The sequence below is a fragment of the Rhipicephalus sanguineus genome, chromosome 5 (genome assembly GCF_013339695.2).
Source record: "Rhipicephalus sanguineus isolate Rsan-2018 chromosome 5, BIME_Rsan_1.4, whole genome shotgun sequence".
Classification (NCBI taxonomy): domain Eukaryota; kingdom Metazoa; phylum Arthropoda; class Arachnida; order Ixodida; family Ixodidae; genus Rhipicephalus; species Rhipicephalus sanguineus.
In genome coordinates this window covers 187,643,806-187,670,557 of record NC_051180.1, presented here as the reverse complement: position 1 = coordinate 187,670,557, position 26,752 = coordinate 187,643,806, and the positions used below count along the sequence as shown (strand labels likewise).

General features: G+C 42.5%; 1 protein-coding gene across 1 annotated transcript in view; it reads left to right on the top strand.

Moving 5' to 3' along the window:
* Nucleotides 1–26,752, top strand: part of LOC119394522 (tight junction protein ZO-1) — a 521,713-nt gene that overhangs the window by 112,116 nt on the left and 382,845 nt on the right. The window contains exon 6 of the mRNA XM_049416099.1: nucleotides 7,010–7,113. Coding sequence (XP_049272056.1) covers nucleotides 7,010–7,113 — 104 coding nt within the window. The remainder of the gene's footprint in view (nucleotides 1–7,009; nucleotides 7,114–26,752) is intronic.

The window sequence follows — 26,752 nt, the reverse complement described above, 5'->3', positions numbered from 1 at the left end:
TCATGAATGAATCGGAAGTGGGGCCATCAGAAGACACCCAGGGAAGCACTAACCATTCTGACGGTGCACAACCCACAGTAACGGTGCCCATGTTAGAGGTTGCCAATCAGCAGGACATCTCTCAGTCATTGTTGACCACAACCACAGCACCATCATGCACCAGGCCAGAACAAACAAGAAGAATGCCAACACGTTATCAAGACTACGAGCTTGCCTAACTGCAAGAACGTCATGTGTCATGTGCTTTGAAGTGAGTGCGCGAAAGTAGATTGACTTTTGTTGTTTTGTTATCTTATTATGAATGGAGAATGTGTTGTGTATAGGGGGCGCTGTCAATGATATCATCTGTATATAAGCGATTGCCATCAAAATAAAAGGCAGTGGTTCCCCGTCCATGGATCGTCTGGACTTATCACTCGGCACATCAAGATACTGCCGATATCACAGTCACTTTAGCACTAATTCGAAGAACAGCTTGCCCATGTGCTCACTTTAGCAGCTGTAGTTTGCAAACTAACAGGCGGAGTGAATCGCGGCAAATGTAAATTCTTCCGTGGAGTGGGAATTTTCAGTAAGCAAGGAATGTCTTATGGAAAATATTAAGCATATTATTTAATATTAAGCGTATTATTTACGCTTTCAGCATAAAGGTTAGTGTATGAATAGGTGTCCACAGGAGGTGGTGTTGCAGAAGCTGACGTGACAGACAAGATGATAAACATGGTTTAAGGTGCCAGCATCAGATGGAAAGAAGACTTTGAGAGGAAATAGAAGGGACAGTTGGACTTATCGGACGTTGAAAGAAAGAAGATAACTGGCTCTTGTGAAAGAGCTTGAATCGTAAGAAGCAAAAGCTGATGGAAGACGCACAGTTCCGGGGCTCTATGGTGCAGCAAGAGAGTGAATCTTTGGAGCAGTAAAACCATTGCCTATGCAAATAAACCAGCTTTTCTGTTTTGTTTGTAGATGCACAGTTATTGTGTTCTTTAAATATTTTATTTATTGTAAAGGATGTTTCAGCCAAGGGGAATGTAATAAAGCGGCATGGCTCGCAGTTTACGTGAGGGCTCCATCGTTTTAATTTTTTTTCTTTTTTGTTTGAAACCACTCGAAGACTTGTGTCCAATGCGCAGAGTTTTCCAAGCAGACTTACCAGTCATGGAATTTGCTTAGAATGATCATGGAAAAGCTGGAAAAGTCAGGGAATGTGGAAAGATTAAATTGGTAGACACCGTGATGCTGCGTGCCTCCTTGTTCCAAGTTCTCCCATTTGGTTTGTGTGTTTGTTTCGCATTTATATATGCAACAACCTAATGAAACCTTGGCAAGCCTTGAGATCGGGCTAGTTGGTACTGACTGATAGCTTCTGTAAGCGCGAAAGACATCCGCGTTATGTGTCTTTCGCGCTTACAGAAGCTATGGTACTAATGAAACCAATTGACAGTGAGGCCAAGGAAAATATAGGGGCATCATTTGTAGTTTTTATCTGTAGTTAGGATATAAATATAAAGAAATTTAAGTGGAACGAAAGACAACCTACCACCTTCAGATAACGCGTCCAATGATCTAAATTGAGCTTCTGTCATATGTTGTGGTGTTTGTCTGCCACTTCTGCTGATTTAAAGTGCTATATTTGTTGGAGGAGTGGGGACACAAAATTTTTGAAGCTTTGTTCTTTGCGGTATCAGTGGCTACTGACTCTTTAATCATCGTATTCAAACTCATTTGCGCCAGCGCATGTCAAACGTCGTATGCTACAACTGGTGGCAACTTTGATTTCGAAAAGCATTTTGAGCCTTTGTGACGTACATGGCATTGCCTGTAAACAATTGTTGTCATGCGGCGTGCAGTGCTCCTATTTTGTCTGCTATGTGAACACTGTGTGTGCGTGTCTGTGATACTGAAACAATGGTGCTTACCTATAATTATATACAAGTCTGTGGCATTTCCTGCTGAAAGGAAGATGCAAACAAGCCCACACCAAGGGGCGTGCACTCCGGACTAGCTTCATGAGCCAGACGCCCAGTGACCCCACCTTCTGAGAACATTGTTGAGTGCGTGAACGAGTCCCTTTCTTCAGTTGTGGAGGCGATTGACATCCACACTGTGGTCGTCTCCAGACTTCTTAAGTTGTATCCCACTATAGGAGCTGGAAAGAGCACAAATATAAGTAAGCAAACCGTGATTCACTGCTTGGATCTTCCCAGTGGCTGCAATGTGTCCTTGTCATTGTTGTTGTCCGAGAGAGGCAACGATTTCTGTTAGCCTTGGAGCTGCTGCATTATGCAGGGTTGCTGAAGCATTTTCCCTTCGATTTTTATAAACTAGCATGTTGAGAAGTGACAATGGAAGCAGCAACGTTGGCACGACTTTTAGATTGGACATATCTCTCACACTTCCCTCTCACAGTGATATTCGTTGGTGGGGCGATGTCGCTGTCTAGAAGCGGCGAAGTGAAGTACTGCATCATGACACTAACAAGTACCGACAGGGAGTGATTCTGTAGTTTTAGTGCAATGGATGCTTTCAATACATTATTGTAGGAAACTGTACGGTCAGTGCAATGCGCCGTATGCTATGATTCAGTTTGGTGACGATGCGGTATGTGCTTTGCCTGTCGCGTAGTGTTAGCGTGACGACTTGTCGACAGACTAGAGCAGCTTCCACATGCTCCAACCGCTTTCTTCCGCCGCCTACTGCTTCGAGTACGATAGCACTGGCTAATAAAACTGCTAGAATGAGCAGCGCAGAAAATCAGTGACGTCGATGGGCAAATGTTGCACAGTGAGTCATAGTGTTTCCTAAAATTAACTAGAGGGGACTCTGGTGCTGCGATCGTTCAGCCACCATGGGAATGATGGGTAGTACACGGATTTGCCTAATCTTCGTGCTTACGGCTTCGAACGCACTTGTGGCTTTCTTTATTGCTGTGTTTTGGCGTTTGTTTCGGATAAAAGAATGAAGCGTTGTGAACTTCGTGACCAGATTTGAATTGGTGTGCATAAAAAAGTTAAAGTGGGACTGCTGACTTTTGTTGAACTTCGTTTTGCGACAAAGCGGATGCAGGCAACGCGGAGCCAAACGGAGCCAAAAGAACGAAGTTTAGACAAATCCGTATGCAGTAAAAGCTCGTTAATTCAGATTTCACGGCGCTGGAAAACCCTCCGAATTAACAGAATGCCGAATTATCGAAAGTATCAAGAAAAGAATAAATAAATGTCTGTTGCATCATTTCACATTTATTTTCTTGAGGAATACGCAAATTCATTAATTATTTTGCATAAGAGCAGTGCAAAAGCCGCATTTTTTATCATTCGGAATTCGTTCACTATGTGAACGTGGCTCAAGAACCACGAGTCTTAACCCCCTGAGGCTCGAATTTTTTTCGCGAAATCCAGTCCAAAAATGTGTAATTTTTTATTTCTGAAATAAATTCTTCAGACGATTCTATTTAAGAAAAAAATTGTCTAAAATTTTTTTCCGTGGCCGTAAAGTGACAAAAAATTATTTTTGTTGTAACATACACATGCGTTATTCGTAGTAAAATCAAGCAAAATCCTAAAACGAAACTTAACAGTTTTTTATAAATAAAAATTATACATTGTCCTCGTTTGACAGACTGAAATCCAATGAATCAGATTCTGATTCGGCACTTGGGGAATCGTCCGCATCGGAAGAATCGCTGCTCGACTCACCGGCAGCAGAGCAACCGGCGCGCGCATCCACAGCGGAAGCGAACTGCGTCAGTGAGCGCACGGAAGAAAACTTCATGGTTGTGCGCCCGTCCAGAAAGCAAAACGAGTGAAAAGCTCCAGTAATCCTTCGTTTAATCGCCAACAAGAAGTAGTTAGCTTTTCCGAGACCCCCAAACAGGAAACGCAATCACAGCGGCGTCATTTGTGTAATTCAGCGCCGCACGGAAACAGATGTAATCGCACTTCGGGGAGCAATAAACGAGAGAGTAACAAGCGGTCACCCTTTGAGAGATCAGAAACCAAACAGACATGTCAAAATGTACTTTTGGGCTAGTTGGTTCATAATCGTAGTAGAACAGCGCCGGCGAAAACAACAGACCAGACGAGGAGAAGGACACGTAACACAAGGCGCTTGTGTTACGTGTCCTTCTCCTCGTCTGGTCTGTTGTTTTTGCCGGCGCTGTTCTACTACAAACAGACATCAGCTTTGCAGGCGCAACAAGCGAAAACCACCCGAAGGACGAAACCGAAACTGGCCGAACCGCGTGTGTGCATTCTGATGTGCAACTGAAAGCCGCTGTGCCGCTTTGGAAAGCAAAAAAAAAAAAAAGAGCGACATTGCACGTATTCTCGAAGCGAGGCAGCACATTCCAAGCAGGAGAAATTATCGAAAATGGCATGCGTTGGAAACCAACTGCACCGCGGGCGCGCTCGGTTGCGCAAGCGATAGCCGGTGTGCCGTTTTGCGAAGCATAAAAAAAGCAACAACAGAGAGACATCGGCGCATGAAAAAAACTCCACGTATTCCCGAAGCGTGGCAGCACATGCAAAGGAAGAGAAATGATTGCAAAAGGCGCGCACTTTAAACCAGCTGCACCGCAAGCGCACTCGGATGGGCAAGCGATAGCCGGCGCGCCGTTTTGGGAAGCAAAAAAAAAAAATGTATTCCCGAAGTGTGGCAGCACAGGCCAAGCAAGAGAAATGATCGAAAATGGCGCGCGTTTTAAAAATAAATGCTATGCCATACATGTACGACGAAAACCCTTTGGTACCAGGAAGCTTCTGCCGTGCATGTACGGCGAAAACCCTCAAGGGGTTGATTCGAAACGGTGCTCTGAACCCATTCCTTATTACGTATAACAACGCGATTGTAGATGACGACCACGCCTTTCTGAAAGCCAGCGGCTGTTTCGGCCGTTCGCGAGCACCGTTTTCTCTCTTTTGCATCGCATATTTGCGGCGCTCGGCGTGTTCCAAGGTTCGTCCGAATTAACCGGGTTGCGGCCAAATATCACCGAATTAACGAGAGTTTGAAGCCATTAAACAATACACATGCTTGCCAGGACCAGAGAATACGTCCTAATTATCCGATTTTTGGAATTAACGAGTATCAAATTAACGAGCTTTACTGGACTACCCATCATCCCCATGCAGGCTGAAGCGCCATGCGTTGCAACTCCCATAGACACTAGCGCCAGAGTTCCCTCTAGTAAGTGTTCTAGGAAACTTTATGCAGTGAGTGATTTGGTGCTGTGAGAGAGACGCCAGCGGTTAATGGAATGCCTTCCCGTGTTCATGGCTCAAGCTACGAACTCTCCCTCTTGAGTTCATGAACCGCTGTGTCGTATGTGCATGAGCATAGGCGTAGGCATGGCGTAAGTTACCATATTACTGGGGAGCGCAAACCATGGCGTTTCTCTCATCAAATGACGATGCTTTGAATGAGTGCATATCAAGTACCAGTGCCTATTATGTGCTTGTTGATGCCATCTTTGTGCGGGATTCACGATATGCTGGGCCAGGTGTATGTTAACTACTGCAGCTATCACAATGGTTAAATCATGATCATGGGCGTTAGTCATTGAGATTGAGATGCACCACTAGGTGTCAACATGGGTGCATTCACGTCAAACGGTGCTATAGCTGCCAAACACCAATAGACATTGTGCAAGCTCTCATACATCAATGTACAATAATCACCTACTCCTTTGAAGACATAGTTCACTTTCGTGTTATACCGATTCCTATGACAGAGGGATCAAATGTCTTTTTTTAGTAGTGAACCACTCTTTGATCACCAATCTGTTTTAAACTTCCTAAAGGTTGCCGCCACATTGACAGTCATTGCCCATGGGGTACATAGCACATTCTCTTAAAGAGGATGCTGCTATGGAACCACCTTCTTTGACCGCACTGTCCTGCGGGCCCTTGCAAGGGTCCTTGCGAGGCACAGAATTTTAGTGCACAGAATTTTAGTGCACAGAATTTTAGGACCTTATAAAGCGACCTTACACTATCATTGAACACTCTCTAAGTGTTTTGGCGCTCTTTGGCCATCACTGGCCCTTGCGTCACTAACCACTGTGTATCATCATGATCTTCTAGATGTTCTTTTTTGCATTGTTTTCTTGATATTTTCCTTTGAACTTGCTTCTTTTTCGTTCTCTTCATATTTCCTCCTTAACGCCCTTTTACCATGACAGATACCCTGTGCATGCCTCTTTCAATCACCACTGCCGATGGTGAACTGCAGCTCAGTGGTGATTAGTTTGGGAGACGCCGGTATTTGATGGAACAATAGCAAGTTGAGCTAGTTAGTAAGGATTCATGATACAAAAAGCTAGGCCTTCAAACACTGACACAAGAGAAGAGATCAAGATAACTAACACTCTGGCATTTGTGTTGTCTTTATCTCTTCTCTTGTGTCGGGGTTTGCACGCCTACTTTTCTGTGTCGTGGAACAGCACCATTTTCTTGGCTTTCTGAAGGGCTTTTTTTTTTTGTTTTGACAGACACAATACCAAAAAAGCACTGCAAGGCCAGCAGGGCCTGGACGTCGAAGTACATGGAAAGGGCTGGTTTTCTGATGACCAATGAGGACATTGGTCTTTAGTTAACAAGCTTCTGTTATCCGATGCACTCGCATGATCTATTCTTGGTTTCAAATATAGGGGGCTTGACTTACAGTTGTGTAAATATGATACCTGTGATCTTATTTCTTCACTCTCTTGACCCACGTGATTTTCAGTTACAGGAATGCTTCTGTTAAGAGTGACAGCTGTAAAAGTCTTAGCCCTCTCAATGAGGCAGTGCAGGTATGATAAGTTACTGCCACCTCCTCAGTGCATCGTGCACATGCATTGCGCATTAATGAACTTTGTGGCCATCATTTGCCACAAGCACAGCATATTGCGTAAAGGCCATTTATTACACAATGTAGGGGAGGAGCAACAATGCTTGTAGCTGATACTGGCCGTGATGATACAACGATGCATGTGCCTTGGTGTCAATAGCACGATGATACTTCTTTGCAGACTTTGGCATTGTGCTCGGCTGCCGTATCTTTGTGAAGGAAGTGTGCAGTCGGTCTCTGGCCGAGCGAGATGGTACACTGCAGGAAGGTGACATCGTACTCAAGGTGAGGTTAGGCCTTGTCCTTATTGATATACAATTCAGTTCAGTGTGAAGCAATTCAAGGCCACACAGTTGGAGCAACCGATAACGTGAAGGCAGGCAGGTATGGTGTCCCTCTTGCCAAGGCCCAGTTGAGCTGGGTCAGCTCTGTGCTCTGGTGATGGGACTAGTTGGTTGGATTGTGTTTACTTAATAACAAAAAAAGAAAACATGCCAATACACATGAAGAAGGAGTTGTGTGCCAGATCTCCTGTAATTTAAAGGTCTTGTGGGGCTAGATGGTGAAACAAGTCCTGTTTTGTCCATTTTCCTTCATTCCTTGTGCTTGCCATAATTTGCGCCCCTCATTTTAAGATCCTATGTTCGACAGACTGCTTGCTGTCTTTACGGATGGACCAGGAAACAGTCTGAATCTAAAGCAAAAATTACGGCAGCTTTGCACTACTGGTGCCAAGCCTGAATGAAGAGCTTTATTTATTTCTGTCTCTGTTGTTTCATTTATTTATTTTTGTATGTGTTTCTATTTTCTTGCGATAGCAATTATATGGACACTGTCGGCGGATTTTTGCAGTCGCCATCGCTGTCCTGTCCCGTATATGTATATGTATGTAAATAAAAGCCACAAATTAAAATAATTCAGAAGAAAAAAAATCCGAAGTACTCCATCGGGGATTCGAACCTGCGATCCGTCGCTCCACAGTGCGCTGCCTTAGACAATTATGCCATGCGTCATTTGTACTGCAGGATACTAATGGCAGAATACAAATGCACGTGGCATTCGGTGAAACGCACGGGGTGCCACACGTGGCGAAATTAAAATTATGTGAGATGCACGCCATGCTGCATCATTGCCCGCACTGCGTTTGCATCGTATCGCTGGCTACCCATGCTAGTTTTCCATTTTGGGGTTTTAGCACTGCGCCACTTGTGGCCAGTTGGCCAGGGAAAACGACAAGCGTCTCTTTGCTAGTGGTGGTGCGAGCTAGTGGGAACGCTTTGGCTCTTGTAGGCTTATGCCGCAGGAGGGAAGAAACAAGATGGCTGAACCAGAATCACAGTATATATGTTACATCGTGATCAGAATCCTGAGGCTAAAATTACAGCGCAAATGCACAAGACACCCACGAAGAAATGTACGGCGCAAGCGCTGACTAACAACTCCTTTATTCTTTCATACGCCAATGCATCTACAAGCTCAAGGCAACTTTACCACACATGCGCACACAACAATAGCTCTAAACCAAAATGTGTAACAAGGATGGCAGTGTATGAGATATGTGAAGACATGAAATTATATTCAGATGGTTTCACGGACAAACAAGTAAAGAAGAAGTGAAAAGGACAAAGAAGTGCATTTGCGCTGTAATTTTAGCCTCAGGAATAGTATGTGCCAACTAGACCCAAATGAAGCTTTATTTTAGTGACCAGAATCGATGCCCGCAGGGAATGCAAGCCGTGACTTCACGTGCCACTGCCAAACGCGGTCTTTATTTTCTTCTCTTGAGGTCGTGCGCTCCCCGGTTATGTTTGCCGCCCAAAGGAAGCCCCTGGGGTCTTGGGACAACGTGAGCGCAAGAGTTCGAGAGTGACTTGCGTTTTCCCATGCGTCCTGGCGGCTCGCAGATTTCTTGGGTCCCCAATTATAAAACTCTCCAGTGTTTCGCCAGAGTTGGGATGTGCACCTCCAACTTGTACTTTGACATACAGGGCATGGTTGACTGTGCTCTCGCACTTATGTCTTGAGGGGGAGTTTTGTACATCTTGTGCTTTCACCGCAAAGTTTGCGTTGAAGCTACAGACTGCACGAAGGTTACTTTGCTCGCTACAGCGGCCGTGTTTGCAAAAGGAGTGAGCTGCTAGCTAGAAGAGCCAAAGTAGGGGCTAGTTGAAGTAACAACTGTGACGGTTCGCGCTCGTCCTTTGTGTGTTCTTTTAGTACGTCCTTCTTTGTGTTTGAGCAGCGCGCTGCATGTGTCGAGCTGTGACAGTTGTTAGTTCGCACTCGCCTTGTGTGTTTTCATTTCCTGCGTCTTTTGTGCTTGAGCAGCACGCAGCAAGTTTCTAGCTGCTTGCCATTCTTCCTGTGATATTCCAATTTCTTGCTATCGCATTCATTGCTTCACTCTTGAGGCGAAACGGTGACTTTTCTTTCTTTCATGCTCTTTCTGTCTTTATGTTCTCTCTTCCCTTTCTTTTTCTCTCTCTCTTTATTTCTCTCTTTCTTTCTCTTTTTGTCTTGCTCTCTGTATTTCCTATCTCTCTTTTGTGTCTCTTTCTTTCTATCTCTTTCCCTGTCTTTCTGTCCTTGTATGTCTTTATTCCCTTTATTTCTGTCCATGTTTCTCCTTCTTTTTTTTCTATCACTTTCTCTCTCTCTGTATTTCTGTATTTTCATCTTTTTATGTCTTTTATCTCCTTTATTTCTTTATTTTTCTGTTTATCTTTCTTTCTATCGCTTCCTTTCTTTCTATGTCTCTCTGTATGTTTTTCTGTCTTTTCATCTTTTTATGTATTTTATCTCCTTTATTTCTTCTATTTTTCTGTTTATCTTTCTTTCTATCGCTTCCTTTCTATATCTCTCTGTATGTTTTTCTGTCTCTTCATCTTTTTATGTCTTTTACTCCTTTATTTCTTCTATTTTTCTGTTTATCTTTCTATCGCTTCCTTTGTTTGTATATCTCTCTGTATGTTTTTCTGTCTCTTCATCTTTTTATGTATTTTATCTCCTTTATTTCTTCTATTTTTCTGTTTATCTTTCTTTCTATCGCTTCCTTTCTATATCTCTCTGTATGTTTTTCTGTCTCTTCATCTTTTTATGTATTTTATCTCCTTTATTTCTTCTATTTTTCTGTTTATCTTTCTATTGCTTCCTTTGTTTGTATATCTCTCTGTATGTTTTTCTGTCTTTTCATCTTTTTATGTCTTTTATCTCCTTTATTTCTTCTATTTTTCTGTTTATCTTTCTATCGCTTCCTTTGTTTGTATATCTCTCTGTATGTTTTTCTGTCTCTTCATCTTTTTATGTATTTTATCTCCTTTATTTCTTCTATTTTTCTGTTTATCTTTCTTTCTATCGCTTCCGTTCTATATCTCTCTGTATGTTTTTCTGTCTCTTCATCTTTTTATGTATTTTATCTCCTTTATTTCTTCTATTTTTCTTTTTATCTTTCTATCGCTTCCTTTGTTTGTAATTCTCTCTGTATGTTTTTCTGTCTTTTCATCTTGTATGTCTTTTATCTCCTTTATTTCTTCTATTTTTCTGTTTATCTTTCTATCGCTTCCTTTGTTTGTATATCTCTCTGTATGTTTTTCTGTCTTTTCATCTTTTATGTCTTTTATCTCCTTTATTTCTTCTATTTTTCTGTTTATCTTTCTATCGCTTCCTTTGTTTGTATATCTCTCTTTATGTTTTTCTGTCTTTTCATCTTTTATGTCTTTTATCTCCTTTATTTCTTCTATTTTTCTGTTTATCTTTCTATCGCTTCCTTTGTTTGTATATCTCTCTGTATGTTTTTCTGTCTTTTCATCTTTTATGTCTTTTATCTCCTTTATTTCTTCTATTTTTCTGTTTATCTTTCTATCGCTTCCTTTGTTTGTATATCTCTCTGTATGTTTTTCTGTCTCTTCATCTTTTTATGTATTTTATCTCCTTTATTTCTTCTATTTTTCTGTTTATCTTTCTATCGCTTCCTTTGTTTGTATATCTCTCTGTATGTTTTTCTGTCTTTTCATCTTTTTATGTCTTTTATCTCCTTTATTTCTTCTATTTTTCTGTTTATCTTTCTATCGCTTCCTTTGTTTGTATATCTCTCTGTATGTTTTTCTGTCTCTTCATCTTTTTATGTATTTTATCTCCTTTATTTCTTCTATTTTTCTGTTTATCTTTCTATCGCTTCCTTTGTTTGTATATCTCTCTGTATGTTTTTCTGTCTCTACATCTTTTTATGTCTTTTATCTCCTTTATTTCTTCTATTTTTCTGTTTATCTTTCTATCGCTTCCTTTGTATATCTCTCTGTATGTTTTTCTGTCTTTTCATCTTTTTATGTCTTTTATCTCCTTTATTTCTTCTATTTTTCTGTTTATCCTTCTATCGCTTCCTTTGTATATCTCTCTGTATGTTTTTCTGTCTTTTCATCTTTTATGTCTTTTATCTCCTTTATTTCTTCTATTTTTCTGTTTATCTTTCTATCGCTTCCTTTGTTTGTATATCTCTCTGTATGTTTTTCTGTCTCTTCATCTTTTTATGTATTTTATCTGCTTTATTTCTTCTATTTTTCTGTTTATCTTTCTTTCTATCGCTTCCTTTCTATATCTCTCTGTATGTTTTTCTGTCTCTTCATCTTTTTATGTATTTTATCTCCTTTATTTCTTCTATTTTTCTGTTTATCTTTCTATCGCTTCCTTTGTTTGTATATCTCTCTGTATGTTTTTCTGTCTTTTCATCTTTTTATGTCTTTTATCTCCTTTATTTCTTCTATTTTTCTGTTTATCTTTCTATCGCTTCCTTTGTTTGTATATCTCTCTGTATGTTTTTCTGTCTTTTCATCTTTTATGTCTTTTATCTCCTTTATTTCTTCTATTTTTCTGTTTATCTTTCTATCGCTTCCTTTGTTTGTATATCTTTCTGTATGTTTTTCTGTCTCTTCATCTTTTTATGTCTTTTATCTCCTTTATTTCTTCTATTTTTCTGTTTATCTTTCTTTCTATCGCTTCCTTTCTATATCTCTCTGTATGTTTTTCTGTCTCTTCATCTTTTTATGTATTTAACTCCTTTATTTCTTCTATTTTTCTGTTTATCTTTCTATCGCTTCCTTTGTTTGTATATCTCTCCGTATGTTTTTCTGTCTCTTCATCTTTTTATATATTTTATCTCCTTTATTTCTTCTATTTTTCTGTTTATCTTTCTATCGCTTCCTTTGTTTGTATATCTCTCTGTATGTTTTTCTGTCTCTTCATCTTTTTATGTATTTTATCTCCTTTATTTCTTCTATTTTTCTGTTTATCTTTCTTTCTATCGCTTCCTTTCTATATCTCTCTGTATGTTTTTCTGTCTCTTCATCTTTTTATGTATTTTATCTCCTTTATTTCTTCTATTTTTCTGTTTATCTTTCTTTCTATCGCTTCCATTCTATATCTCTCTGTATGTTTTTCTGTCTCTTCATCTTTTTATGTATTTTATCTCCTTTATTTTTTCTATTTTTCTGTTTATCTTTCTATCGCTTCCTTTGTTTGTATATCTCTCTGTATGTTTTTCTGTCTTTTCATCTTTTTATGTCTTTTATCTCCTTTATTTCTTCTATTTTTCTGTTTATCTTTCTATCGCTTCCTTTGTTTGTATATCTCTCTGTATGTTTTTCTGTCTCTACATCTTTTTATGCCTTTTATCTCCTTTATTTCTTCTATTTTTCTGTTTATCTTTCTATCGCTTCCTTTGTATATCTCTCTGTATGTTTTTGTGTCTTTTGATCTTTTTATGTCTTTAACTCCTTTATTTCTTCTAGTTTTCTGTTTATCTTTCTATCGCTTCCTTTGTTTGTATATCTCTCTGTATGTTTTTCTGTCTCTTCATCTTTTTATGTATTTTATCTCCTTTATTTCTTCTATTTTTCTGTTTATCTTTCTTTCTATCGCTTCCTTTCTATATCTCTCTGTATGTTTTTCTGTCTCTTCATCTTTTTATGTATTTTATCTCCTTTATTTCTTCTATTTTTCTGTTTATCTTTCTATCGCTTCCTTTGTTTGTATATCTCTCTGTATGTTTTTCTGTCTTTTCATCTTTTTATGTCTTTTATCTCCTTTATTTCTTCTATTTTTCTGTTTATCTTTCTATCGCTTCCTTTGTTTGTATATCTCTCTGTATGTTTTTCTGTCTTTTCATCTTTTATGTCTTTTATCTCCTTTATTTCTTCTATTTTTCTGTTTATCTTTCTATCGCTTCCTTTCTTTCTATGTCTCTCTGTATGTTTTTCTGTCTTTTCATCGTTTTATGTCTTTTATCTCCTTTATTTCTTCTATTTTTCTGTTTATCTTTCTTTCTATCGCTTCCTTTCTTTCTATGTCTCTCTGTATGTTTTTCTGTCTTTTCATCGTTTTATGTCTTTTATCTCCTTTATTTCTTCTATTTTTCTGTTTATCTTTCTTTCTATCGCTTCCTTTCTTTCTATGTCTCTCTGTATGTTTTTCTGTCTTTTCATCGTTTTATGTCTTTTATCTCCTTTATTTCTTCTATTTTTCTGTTTATCTTTCTTTCTATCGCTTCCTTTCTTTCTATGTCTCTCTGTATGTTTTTCTGTCTCTTCATCTTTTTATGTATTTTATCTCCTTTATTTCTTCTATTTTTCTGTTTATCTTTCTTTCTATCGCTTCCATTCTATATCTCTCTGTATGTTTTTCTGTCTTTTCATCGTTTTATGTCTTTTATCTCCTTTATTTCTTCTATTTTTCTGTTTATCTTTCTTTCTATCGCTTCCTTTCTTTCTATGTCTCTCTGTATGTTTTTGTGTCTTTTGATCTTTTTATGTCTTTAACTCCTTTATTTCTTCTAGTTTTCTGTTTATCTTTCTTTCTATCGCTTCCTTTGTATATCTCTCTGTATGTTTTTCTGTCTTTTTATCTTTTTATGGCTCGCTGCCGTCGCTTCGCAGCCATTTCTTGGGCTAACTGTGGCCTTCCTCATTTTTAGTGGACCAGTTGTGAGTAGTGGGATTTGCCCAATGGCTGTAGCACGTACCCGTTGATGATGATAGTGTTCTGGTGACCATGGACACTTTCGGCCAGCTATAGACCGTTTTTACGGAGAGGAGGAGTGTAGCCTTGAACCGGCGCATTTTCACTTCTCTCTCTCTCTCCGCCACTGCTGCTGGTGTGTGCGGATTCCCGCATTTTGCACTGCGTGGTGCTTGAGGTCAGTGTGTTTCCATTTTCGACGCGCTAAAGCAATTGTGGTGCCAAAAATCGAAATGTCAGACGAGAACAGGTCGATGCGCTACCAATGCGCTGTGTTTGGCTGCTGCAACAGCTATCAGAATCCTAACAGACTGGCAGCTGAGGCGTGCGAAGTGCACAATGCTTTTAAATGACTTCACTTCTCTTAGCTCGCACACGTTCTTCTCTGACAAATAGTATATTATATGTGGTGTCTGCACTTATGGCCATTTCTTCAAGTCATCACACAAGCTTGTGGTTGTGATTGGGTGCTGGTAGTACACTTTATCATCAGCACCAGAGAGGACCAATGTCAAAGCTGATGATTAATACACAAAATGTTTGGCCAAGAGTTGTTCTCTCATAACATAAACATGTCTTATTTCTATGCTACAGCACATGATTTACAATGCCTGTGGCTAGAAAATGTTTCATCTTAGTGTGTGCAATTTCGAAATTATCGAATTAGCAATTTTCCAATATACATGACAGAAAGGCCCACGTGACTTGTGTTCTTTGGCGCAGGTATGCGCCTCTAACATTTTGTCTAGAGCACGTTCTTTCTCGACTTGTCAATTTTGTGAAGATAACTGGGGTAGCGTTATGATGATCGCACCTTTTTACAGCGAAAGCTGTTATGAGATAACAACAAGGGCCGTTTTTGGCGCTGTAGTTGTCCGCTGCCGCCGGTGTCCGTAGCCACTAGCGCTCGAAATAAGAAAAAAAAACTAAATAAGAAAAGATTTCCAGGATTGGACGAGGTTCAAACCTGGGCCCTCTGCGTGTGAGCCCAGTGTTCTACCACAGAGCCATGCCGGTGCTTGAAACTGCGTTGCAAAAAGACCCTATACAGGCTTCATTCCGCGAACGAACCACATTAACACATGTAATGTAGCGTGGTAGAAGAGTAAAATAACAAGCAAGCGTCACACAACCCGTATTTTTTAACCAAGCGTCACACAATGCGAATTGCGCAACGAGTGGGTTGTTGAATGCTTCCAACCCATTACAAAGGGCACTCCCATAATTCTTCATCGTCATCAGCCACAGCATCCAGAAAGTGCGCATAATGCCTTAAAGGTGTTTAGCGGGTACCACGATTCTCCGCAGCATGACGAAAAATGAAATAGTGGCTGCTTCCCTACTTCAAAAACTTATGATCATTTATAGCGTAGTGGGTTCCTCGCAAGTGCACTTCTATAGGTTGCCAAGGAAGCCCATAAGGCTTCCATGATGCATTTTCTCAGGGTCTCGCTAAAGTTCTTTCCCTGTCTCCCTCTTTCTGACGTTGACTTATGTTATATAGCGTGGTGGGAGAGTAAAATAACGACTGGGCGTCACACGAAGCGAATTACGTAACTAGTGGGTTGTTTAAAGCTTCCAACCCATTACAAATGGCTCAGCCATAATTCTTCATTGTCATCAACTGTCGCATCAAGAAACTGCACGTAATGCCGTACATATCGTAGCTCGTTTCTCCGCAGAATGACGAATAATGTCGTGATGGGTGCTTCCCAACTTCACAAAAATTATGATTTGTGGCGTAGTGGGTACGTTGCTAGTTTACTTGTATTAGTAGCCACAAGAGAGTTTATAACAGGCTCTAGAAATGCCGCTCTTCCAGCTTTCGCTGTGACTGTGCTGCGCTTTCCGCGCAGGCCTGGCGTTTTTGTTTGTTTGTTTTGCGCTGCAACCTGGGTGTCGTGAATAATCGACCCACGTTCGTTAAAACCAGGTCGTTGCCTGAACACGTGCACTCGTTTTAATGATCCTCAAGTACTCGCCAAAAAACAAACTGACAATAATGTTACCAAAAACGGGCGCCCTTTCGGCGTATCACTAGTGGTGGCTGCTCGCGCCGAAGCAAACTTATGCCATGCCGTGCTTCCAGATGTGCAACAGACTTATTTTCATTTTATCATGATGTTATTTCTACGCCGAATATTGGGATTATCCGTCGTACATCTGTTTCTTATCCTGCACAACGATCAGAGGCCAAAAGCTTTTAACTATGATGACGACACGAATCAACACAGGCATCGGTGTTTGTGCTCCCTTCGTTCCATGAACTTTGTATTGCAACGTGCCAAGCGGAACCGGTTCAACTGGTCTGTTAGGTATTAGAGTTACGTTAAACTTGAATAATCAAGGCAAGGAAACCAGAGAGTCACCTTAAACACTAATGCGCGCACCTAGTGCGCAGCCGGACAATGGCGTATGTGTTCGCTCGTCTCCATTTATGTTTCAGCGACTACTTCAATAGTTGTCCTAGAAGTTAACGCTATTTTATAGTGCATATTCCAAGAACCCCTCAAGACCACCTATAACGAAACATACATAGCAATTACAAATCTACACATACCGCTTAAGAACTGCATTGGCATTCGACTCATCGTCGGTGCTGCTGCAGGAACGTCTCGTGGGCTGCTACTGCTTGCTGTTTCAGCCACCTTGAATCTGACAGCTTAGCGATTACCTTCTAGCGCCTTTACACTCGCGAAGCGTTGTTGTGTTTTGCCCGTGTACCGCGAAGAACAGCAATACCTTGTGAACTGAGTGTATACGCTGCATACAGCGCCGCAGAACCCCACACACCGGAAGGGCGGTGAAACATTGCAGACGCTAGATGGCGCTGCGGCTGTGAAGTGCTTTAAAAATGGCAGCCTCCTTGTGAAATTGGTGTATAGAACCATCGCTGTTAAAAAGTAACGCCCAAGCACTCCGTACAGTTAACCAGTGAAGCAGGAACGTGCGACCCCGGTGTTTATCACGTGCTAGAATCGATTGAAGTCCCTTCTGTTGTAGCTTTTGCTTTTCCTGTCACAACATTTAAAGGATGCTTGCTTCAAACTTTGCATTTGGTGACGTTACCCTAAAGAACACATAACGGATTTGATAGGTAGCGATTCCTGCTGTGGCGGTTATCATCCAACTACATATGCTGACGAAACCTGAAGAGAAACTAGTGCAAGCGCAGAGACCCTTCGAGGTAGCTTATGCTAGCATTGCTTCACTATAGTTTCTGCGCACTCACAGACCGTGACATTTTCCCACCTCCTAGCCATATCTAGCTTCGCTGTAAAACAAACTTTTGAATTTGCCTCTGCATTACAGTTGTCCACATACGTGAACCATGCTTTCCTGAGACAGATTTCTTGCAGGAGCAATTGCACGGCACATGCATTAGTGACACGTTGATACAAGTGCACAATGGGGGGTGAATGGATGGATGGATGCTATGAGCGTCCCCTTTATAGCGGGCCGGTGACGTGCACCAGCAGGCTAGACAAAAAGAAAAAAGACTTTTTTAAAGCTGGCCTAATGCCTTGTCTTCTTTGATTAATGCGATCTTACCATAGAGAAAAAGCCTAAATTTACAGCCTAGCATTCTGCCCCTTACAGCAGAATGACCTCATTTTTCCTACTATTTATTTTTGTCTTTGCTCTCTACTTTTCTACCACCAATACGCTAACTGTCTCTTATTTCTATCATGGACGTGTTCAGCTTTCTATTGTCCCTAAAACCGAAAGATTCATGTAGGCTTGTGCCCAAATACACGCCTGAGTGGATATCTCCACATCCAATCAGAACATGCTCAGTTGTTTCTTTAGCTGTCCCAAAGCATGTACATATTTCTTCTTCCTTACTGAATCTATCTTTATAATTGCGCATTTTAAAGCAACCCGACTTTGCTTCAAACAGTAAAGCGCTTCCCCTTGAATTATCATAAAATTACTCCCTCCTTATTTCGTTTTTTCCCTTTCGGTAGTTACTCAGAGCCGGTTTTTTTTCCATCGCTGTTATCCAATAAATCCTCTCCGCCTCTGTAACTTTTCGCTTAGCACTCTTTGTTGCCGTATCCCTTACGGCAACAAAGAGCGTGATGAATACTGGTGGCCGAGACTGGCTAGGCAAGTGGAAGAAATGGTTAGATCCTGCGCTGTCTGCCAGTCCGTAGACAAAACGGCAAAGCCAGTGGTGCCACCCTTACAACCAGTGGAATTTCCGGCGGCACCATGGAAAAAGTTGGGCATAGATGCTGTGGGTCCATTTGCAAACGCATCACCAGAACGTCGTTTTCAATTATGCTTGTGGGCTACCACAGCAAATGGCCCGAAGTCTGCTTTACTCGCAGTGTCATGACTGCAAGAATAACATGTTCCCTGCGCGGCGTGTTCAGCCGTGAAGGCTGCCCTGACGAGCTGGTCAGCGACTATGGGTTGCAGTTGACTTCCAACGAGTTCGAGCAGTTTTTGCAAAACAGGGGGATCAAGCATACCTTTTCTTCAGTGTATCACCCATCAGCCAATGGTCAAGTGGAAAGATTCAATACTAAAAGTACTGAATGTACCAAAAGAATATATCGAAATATGCTTGCTAGAGTGGCGACCCTTGAAAGAAGCCATTACGGAATGCCTTGGCTTGTACTGTTGCACACCACAGGCTACGACTGGTCAGAGACGTGCGTTACTTCTACATGGCCGGCACCTGTGAATAAAGCTAGACTTGGTGGGTATTCCCCAAACTAGCAATATTTCCCAGGAACCCGTCAAGGAACTTAAAGCCTTGCACCAAAGGGTAGCCGAGCTTCAACAGAACAGCAAAGTTACACGGATAGACGCCGAACCGCCAAGAGCGTGCCATCGATACCGGGGCAACGCGTATGTGTTAAGCTGCCAGGTCATGTACATAAGGGCACCTGCAGCTATTCGCACCCATTCACCGTCGTCAAGCGTAGGCATCAAGACACATATGAACTGGACGGTGGTTGCATCTGGAACCTGAGCAGTTGGTGCCTTACACCGCTACACCAGAGTTGGCTTCCAATTTTAAGGACATAGCAACATGCCCTGACTTAGCAGTTTTCCCCTCCTCTGATCCGCAGCAGAGCAATCGTGGTCTGCAGGAACAATGTGGTGTGCAGGGAGCCTCGGCACAAGTTCCAGGTGATACGTATGTCGAGTCAGGTCAAAGATTCCGGCCCACGCGGAAGTCTGCCTGAGGTGCAAGCAGTTCCTGGGCAGCCCGAATCTGCTCCAGGTGTCTGGCCAGCTCGTCCCGCGAAATACAAAAAGAACAACGTGACTAGCGCCCGCGCGCGCCGTGAGAATGCTGCCCTCAGCCGTGGTTTGAGCGAACGAAATCAGCTGCGGCCACGACTCGCCGGCTCCGTTGCAGTGGTAGGCCGATAAGTGGGCGGTGGTTTCTTGGCCCGTTGCCAGCCAGTTGGCGCGCGTGACGGTGCAAGTTGTAGCGAGCGCGGGCCAAGAAACCACCTTTAACTTATCGGCCTACCGCTGCAACGCAGACGGCGAGTCGCGGCCGCAGCTGATTTCGTTCGCTCAAACCACGGCTGAGGGCAGCATTCGCGCAACGCGTGTGGGCGCTAGTCACGTGGTTCTTTTTGTATTTCGCGGGCTTTCTTTGCAGCTTGGAAAAAATGGTATACGTGAGACTTTCTTTATCGCAAATAATGCAATTGGGGTTTCTGAAGACGCTCTCAAATTTTGCAAGCAGCATTTCTTGCCTAAAGTCAATATTTAGCAATTTAGTTAAATCGTCCTAATTAACAAATTAGTTAATTGCCAAACAAAAAATTGTCTGTAGTGTGCAAGGTGACTGTCAGCAATTTGCAACTGATTTCACTCGCCTGCCTCTAATATTGTATTTTTTAACCCTTGGCTAAAGATAGCTGGGACACCCTGTATAAGCGTGTGTATACGCAGTGCCATAGATGCTGCTGCGCGTGTCGGCAGAAAATCAGCGCCGCCAACGAGACTCGATCGGCGCAAACATCCCAACAGGCATCTCTTTGCAAGCTTCGCAAAGCAGTGTGCACCGAAGTACGTAGTCCGCATGCCTCGTCTGCCCTTTGCTTTACACCCCCTTATCCCTCCCTTTTATTTTCTTTTGCTTTCGTTGGTCAGCGTGTGCTGCGAACACAGAGCTAAGATTTATGAAGCCGTACAGTATATGGAGCTGTTTGGTAGATCTAGTTAAGGTCTCTGTATTATTCAAAGGTAGCGCAAGCTCTTCTTTTCAGCGCTGTTTCCTCCTCGCCCGTCACTCTCGGCAGCCATTAGCGAGCGAGACTTGCAAGGCGCGCCCAGCCCACATGTGGGGCTTCGAAGCGCTTGCTTGAAGCGCGACAATTCTGGGCGCAGATTCACAAAGCTGTTTGCATGCAAGATGTGTAGTAAAAATATTTTGTGGCTAGTTGGTACCTTAACTCTCATCTAGTGTTTTGTGGGGAACAAATCTCACATTGGTACCGACATATATAACTAGAGACCGGAACTTCAATAAAAATGCCTATTTTTTCCTGGAGTCCATTTCGAGCCTATTTAACACATAAACACGAACTAAGGCAAGGGAAACAACTTAATCAAACATTTATTGTTCCTATATGTACCTATTTTGAGGTTCGTGTCTTTATCAGCTTTTAAGCACCTAAAAATGCCTTTCTTTGTGTTTGTCGAGTACACGTTTTGCTAAAGTAAGCCGTTGATTTGGAGGGAAAGAAGAAGCACTTGTCATGACGATATAAACTACAATGCGCGCTAGTGATGTTATATTTAATTTTTTTTGCTTTCGTGGCTGTTATGTGAGCGAAGCTAGAGTATACCCCAGTGAGGCAAACCAAGGTTAGGCTAGTGCCAGTGGGCCTCCCGGAAGATCTCCATCACTTGGTGTCGAGAGCAGGGCAGCACGGTTGTTGCGTGAGTGAGGCTAGAGTGTAGACTAGCCTCGCTTTGGCTCGCTAGGCTAGCGCTGCAGCCTACAGCTATGGGGTACTAGAAGGGGCAGTGTAACGAACGAAGCGGCTTTGCCAAATCTTGGCTATCGCACCGATGGGTGAACGTAGCGGCGGTGGTGTCGTCGCTTTAAAATGGAGCTGTCGTGAGCGTCTGCATTGGGCGTATGCGTGTTGCAGCCTGCGAACACGAGTAATTGTGAATTTTAACGCCTTTAATGCATTGATGAGCTTGAATAAATATTTCAACTGCTACTACAGATATGGGTGCATGACTTCATGGCATGCATTAGGCATGAATAATAGGCAGTGACCTACCAAGTTACATCAAAAGTATGCTGGCGGCCTCCCAAGCACCTAGCATTTCTTGCGCGTGGTGCGGTGCGCCTGAAGTTTTATGTGACTGCAGCGCGGCCTCTCGACAGTTCTAATTTACTCAACTACAGCCACTGCTGCCTACACGTCAGTTTCGTTCGCATTTATATTCTTAACGGCAGCTTTCGGAAGCCTGCCAAGCAATGCCAAAGAAAAAGACGCCGAAAAGTGTGCTTGTCCGGCCATGGACTAGGGGCTCGCAGTGCTACTCCGTGGATGGAGAAATGGTATTTTGCCAACCATGCGGAAAGCAGTGAGGAGGCATTTAAAGTATCAACAAAATTTTGTGTTCGACGTCAACTCTGAGACACGGATAGGCATACATTAAGCATCCAACAATGCTTACTCTACTGCCAATTTGAACAACAGCTGAACCACGCATCCAAGTTGCACGTATAAAGTTCCACATATCCAGTGATTCCACTCCTGCGCCAACTGCGCCAAAGTGCGCCAAATTGTATTTACTGCGCCATCCTGATAATATCGACGAAATTTGCGCCAAACTGCGCCAAAGTCTCGGGTTTGGGGGCGTCTATCACCGGCAATCGCACCGCCGGCGCGTCAGAACATGTGCAGCTCGATCTTGGGGCTGCCAATAAAGTCGCAATCATGGACCAAGAATTATTCCGCTGAATAAATAGCGCTCGCGCGTGCGTTCCGAGTAAGCCACGATGCCATGCACGGTGCCGACGCAGCTTCTGTTCTGCAAGTCGGCTCGACAGCAAAACGCGCTCTCCGCAGAGGCTCGCGACGTCTAGGCCTATCGGTAGCGAGAAAGTGCGACGGCGATTCATCGGCGGACGTCGTCTGTTCTAGAAACGCTGCTGATAGCTCGTTTCAAGCGTCGCACGGCACGTAGGGAAAGCAATGTTCAGTAATAACTACATGAGTGCCGCTAAAATGTCTGTCACTTCTGTTTCCGGACATCGCGGAATGAAATCTGGGATCGCTCGCAGTAGATATATGGGACAATATCGAATTTTCCTTGCTTCGCGTTTATGGAAGAGCACGCGAACGGTGGAAACGCGTTGATGCTTTTCCTCAGATATACTTTATTCATGGATCTTCATCCAGAACAGCTTTTTCGTAATTCCTTCCGCCAGCACGTCCGAGTTTGTAATCACTCTGCGGTAAATACCCCCTAAAAGGCCCTGCCCTTTCGAGCTCACGTGCTAGGGTTCCAATTCGAATTTTTTGCTTGCTTTTTTAAAAATGTCATCTCATTAGTAAAATCATATCTCCTGGTCGGAGCAGCCGCAAATGCGCAGCTGTCAGTAGCGGGCCCGTCGCTGACGGCCCACAGTGAAGCGGCTACGCCATGTTACACGTCCGCCCCTCCCCTCGCTTTCGGGGGTCAATAGCTAACGGTTAAAAAAACTCAGTTTCGCTTAAGAGCGAAGCAATGAATGCGATACAAAAAAAATGTATTGTGAAACGAAATAAGACTAGCAGCTAACTCTTTTGGATCCGATCTCTCGTAACTCAACAAAACGCTGGTTTAAGGGAATATGGCCCCTCCAGGAACCGAAGCGTTTTCTTGCTCTGAGTTCTCTAAACGCGAAGTAAGCGTTGAGAGCACAGCAAGTTTACGAGCCGTCTCCTGATGCCTCGAGATAGCGCGCGCGCAAGCGACTGCGCCCTTCGAACGATGCGGTCCCCCCCCCCCCTTCCGCTCCCCTGGCGTCCCTTCATGCTCCTTACAAAAGACGGGCGGGGCGTTTCCTCTCTGTTTGATGAGCAATCGACGGCAGGCCCGCACGCGGGAAGATGTTATCTCATGCGCTGTCCGTGCGGCGGAGACAGACAGCCGGCTAGTTTAATCTCCGCTTCAGCCGCGTTCGTCGCCAGCGCTCGCGAGCTTTTACCCGCGGCTAGAATGCGCGTGGTGATGTTATTAATTTGGACTTTATACGGAAAATCACGGCAACGGCGACGGCAAAAATCCGCCGAGAGTGTCCATATAATTGCTATCGCAAGGGTCAATGTACGGGGCAGATTTTGTGCCCCCCCCCTCTTAGGTGATTAGGGGGGGGCGGCCGCCCCCCTGTGCGCACGCCTATGCTCCTGAGATGATTTTTTCCATGAGATTTGCAATGAATCGAAATATTTCTAGCCTTCATAAGAGGCCCATAGTAATGCTCAGGTGCTTGAATGTTAATGCAATATGCTTCTGTATTGCACTCCAGGATGTAAAATTCGCTGCTCCAAAGTGCTCCCAGATGCAAAATTATCTGCTCCAAAGTGCTCCAAGATGAAACTTTTGCTGCTCCAAAGTGCTCCAAAACGGAAGTCTTGCTGCTCCAAAAATTGCTTCAAATCAGAAGTCCTCGGTAGCATCACTGCATATCCGTTACACTTTCATAGCTCTATTCGCTTTTTCTTCTCGCAGGTACAAAATAAGCGGTGTCTTGAGCATGACGAAAAAACCATGTTGCATCAAGGCAACGCTCTGCGCAACCAGCCGTCAGTGTCAAGATTGTTGTTCTTGTCCGAAACTTTTGCTCAAGGAAAGAGAAGTGAATTCAGCGAGACTTATGCAAGGGTTAGTCGCTGCTAAAATCTCTTGGGCGAAGATCGAAAACAAGGCATTCAGGAATTTTTCGCAGAAGTACTGCAAGCAAAATATACCATCAGAGTCCACTTTTCGCAAGCAGTACCTGCGACCAACGTCCGAGGAGACGTTATAAAAAATCAGAACTCAGTGAATCAAACGTGGATTTCAGCGGACGAGACGACAGATGATACGGACGACTACTGGGACCTTTTGTGGTTTGAAAGTTGCATGCAGAACAGAAAGCAACACCTTTCTTGGTATGCTCGAATAAACTAGAAAGAACAAGTGGTGATTCCATTTGTGCACTCATCCTTGAGGGTATTGTACACATTTGGAGCCCATGACGACCGAGTACTGCTGCTCTACACAGATGCAGCAGCTCGTCTGCTGCACTTCTTGAGGTCGTTTATCTAGAATTCTTGCACGTCACTTATCTTGCCAATGAGATTCATCGGGTTTGTGAAAAGCTGAGAAAGTCGTTCAGCTCTGCTCACAAACTAATTTTATTTATTTTATTTATTTATTTAGGAATACTGCAGGCCTTACAAGGCCCAGGCAGGAGGGGAAAAGTACAAACAAAAGTACAAAGTGTGCAAGTATCAACAATAATATACAAGGAGGGTCTATACAAAGCAACAACAAAGTGAATCTACCAACAAGTAAACGAGCATTAAAATAAATGTGATACAAAGAAAATAATATACAATATGAGAAGATAAACAATACATAACTATTTAATCAATGTACAAAGGAGTAGCAAAAAAAATGAAGGAAAAAAATACTGGAGCACTGTATTGAAAGAGGAAGGGCTAGATTTAAGATGTAATGGATGCGATAGAGTCGATGTTGCTGAGTGTACTGAGAGGTAGGCTGTTCCAGTCGGCTACTGTTTGAGGGAAAAAGGAATACTTAAAGATGCTGGTTCTGGTATTGTAAGGCGTTAATGTGGCAGAGTGGTGATGTCTTGTTCGGCGAGCAGTGAGAGGCTTTATGTAAGTAAGGTTCAGGAGAAAGAGACAATTTATTATTATACAGTATGAATAGAAATTTAAGCCTGTGAATTTTTCTTCTTAGTTGCAAGGACTGAATGTTGCGTTGAGCCATTAGATCACTTGGAGAGTCACTGGAGCGATATTTAGAGAAGATGAATCTTACTGCTTTACGTTGAATCCTCTCTAGCGCATCGATGTTAGTTTTAGTGTAAGGATCCCATACAATAGCTGCATATTCAAGCTTAGGACGGACAAGAGAGGTGTAAGCGGTTAGACGGGTTTCGGCAGGAGCATGTTTTAATTTGTGTCTGAGGTAGCAGAGTTTTTTGAAGGCTGAGTCGCAAAGGGTAAGATATGTGGGAGTTCCAACCGAGATTATTAGTTATGATGACACCTAGGTACTTATATTCATCAACCTCTGTAAGTGGCATGGATGCGAGACTATAAGTAAATGAAAGCTTATTAATTTTTTCGGTGATTTTCGTAAATACTGTTTTATCGCTATTAAGCTGCATGTCCCAGCATTCACACCATGTTAAAATTTTTTGAAGGCTGGAGTTTAGGGTGATTTGGTCTTGCTGGCAGGTGATTTCATTAAAGAGTAAGGAGTCATCAGCGAATAATTTTATCTGTACAGGTTCAGTAATAGAGTCAACTATGTCATTAATATATATATTAAATAATAAAGGTACAAGAACACTTCTTTGGGGAACGCCAGAAGTTACGGGAAGGTCACTCGAAGAGCAGTTATCAATTGCAACAAATTGCCTACGGTTAGTGAGGTATGCAGAAATCCAATTTACTAGGTATGAGGGAACATCCAGATGAACAAGCTTTTCAATTAGTTTCGCATGTGACACGCGATCAAACGCTTTCTTAAAATCCAGAAATATGATGTCAGTTTGTCCGGATTTGTCGAGAACGCTAGCGAGACTGAATTACAGTAGTTAATTGGGTTACAGTGGAGAGGCCCTTCCTAAAACCATGCTGCATAGGAGTTAGAATAGCTTGATCATCAACAAACCTTGTGATTTCGTTAGCAATAATGTGTTCTAAAAGTTTACAACAAGAGGAGGTTAGTGATAAACTAATGATGGATTGCCTGTCTTTAGGATTAGAATGACACGAGCAGATAGCCAGTCGTTCGGAAGCACTGCTAAAGATAGTGATGCACGAAAGATGATAACAAGAAAACGCGATAGCATTTTGGCGTATCTGTGAAGAAACACGTTTGGTAAGTTGTCAAGCCTGGGTGATGATTTTGTTTTTATATTCAAGAGCATAGAAAAGATGCCAGGCAAAGAAACAAAACTAATGTCATCCTTCACAGATGTGTGATTCATGCAACGGGGAACAGGTGAGTTTGAGAATATACTATTAAAATAAGCATTGAAGTGAGCAGCGATCTCTCATTTAGCGATGACAGGATTGCCCTCATGCATAATATGGTCGACTGGTTTACTTTTTTTGCTGAGAAAGCTCCAAAACTTGCTGGGAGCAGTTCGGATGAAGTTAGGCAGGGTAAACTGAAAGTTACGAAGTTTAGCTGCCCTAACAGCCTCGGTTAATTTAGGTTGGTATGGTATGATTACGTCACGAGAAATACCCCATCGTCTCAGACGTTTGACTTTTCTCTTCGCATGCACTATCTCGCGTCATCCAGGAAGTAGGTTTGGATGTTTTTTTAGTTCTGTTTGGAATAAAGTTGTCGATACAGTGCATACAAATAGTCTTAAATTCGTCCCAAAGTTTAGCAGCGTCATGCCCCCCAAAAGCACTTAGACGATCATCAAGGTAATCTAGTACGTTCTCATCATTGGCGCGTGTAAGTGCTTTACAGAAACAGTTTTACAACTAGTAGACTTGGGAAGATCGACGGTGCAGGAAAAAGCCAAAGTTTGTGATCAGAAATGCCTTGTTCAACAGAAGTAGAAAAATCTTGAAAAGTCTGGCCAGTAAATATAAGGTCAAGTATTGAAGCAGAAGCAGCGCTAATTCGTGTAGGCTCAGTAACCACTTGCTGCAAGTTGTGCATCAAAATA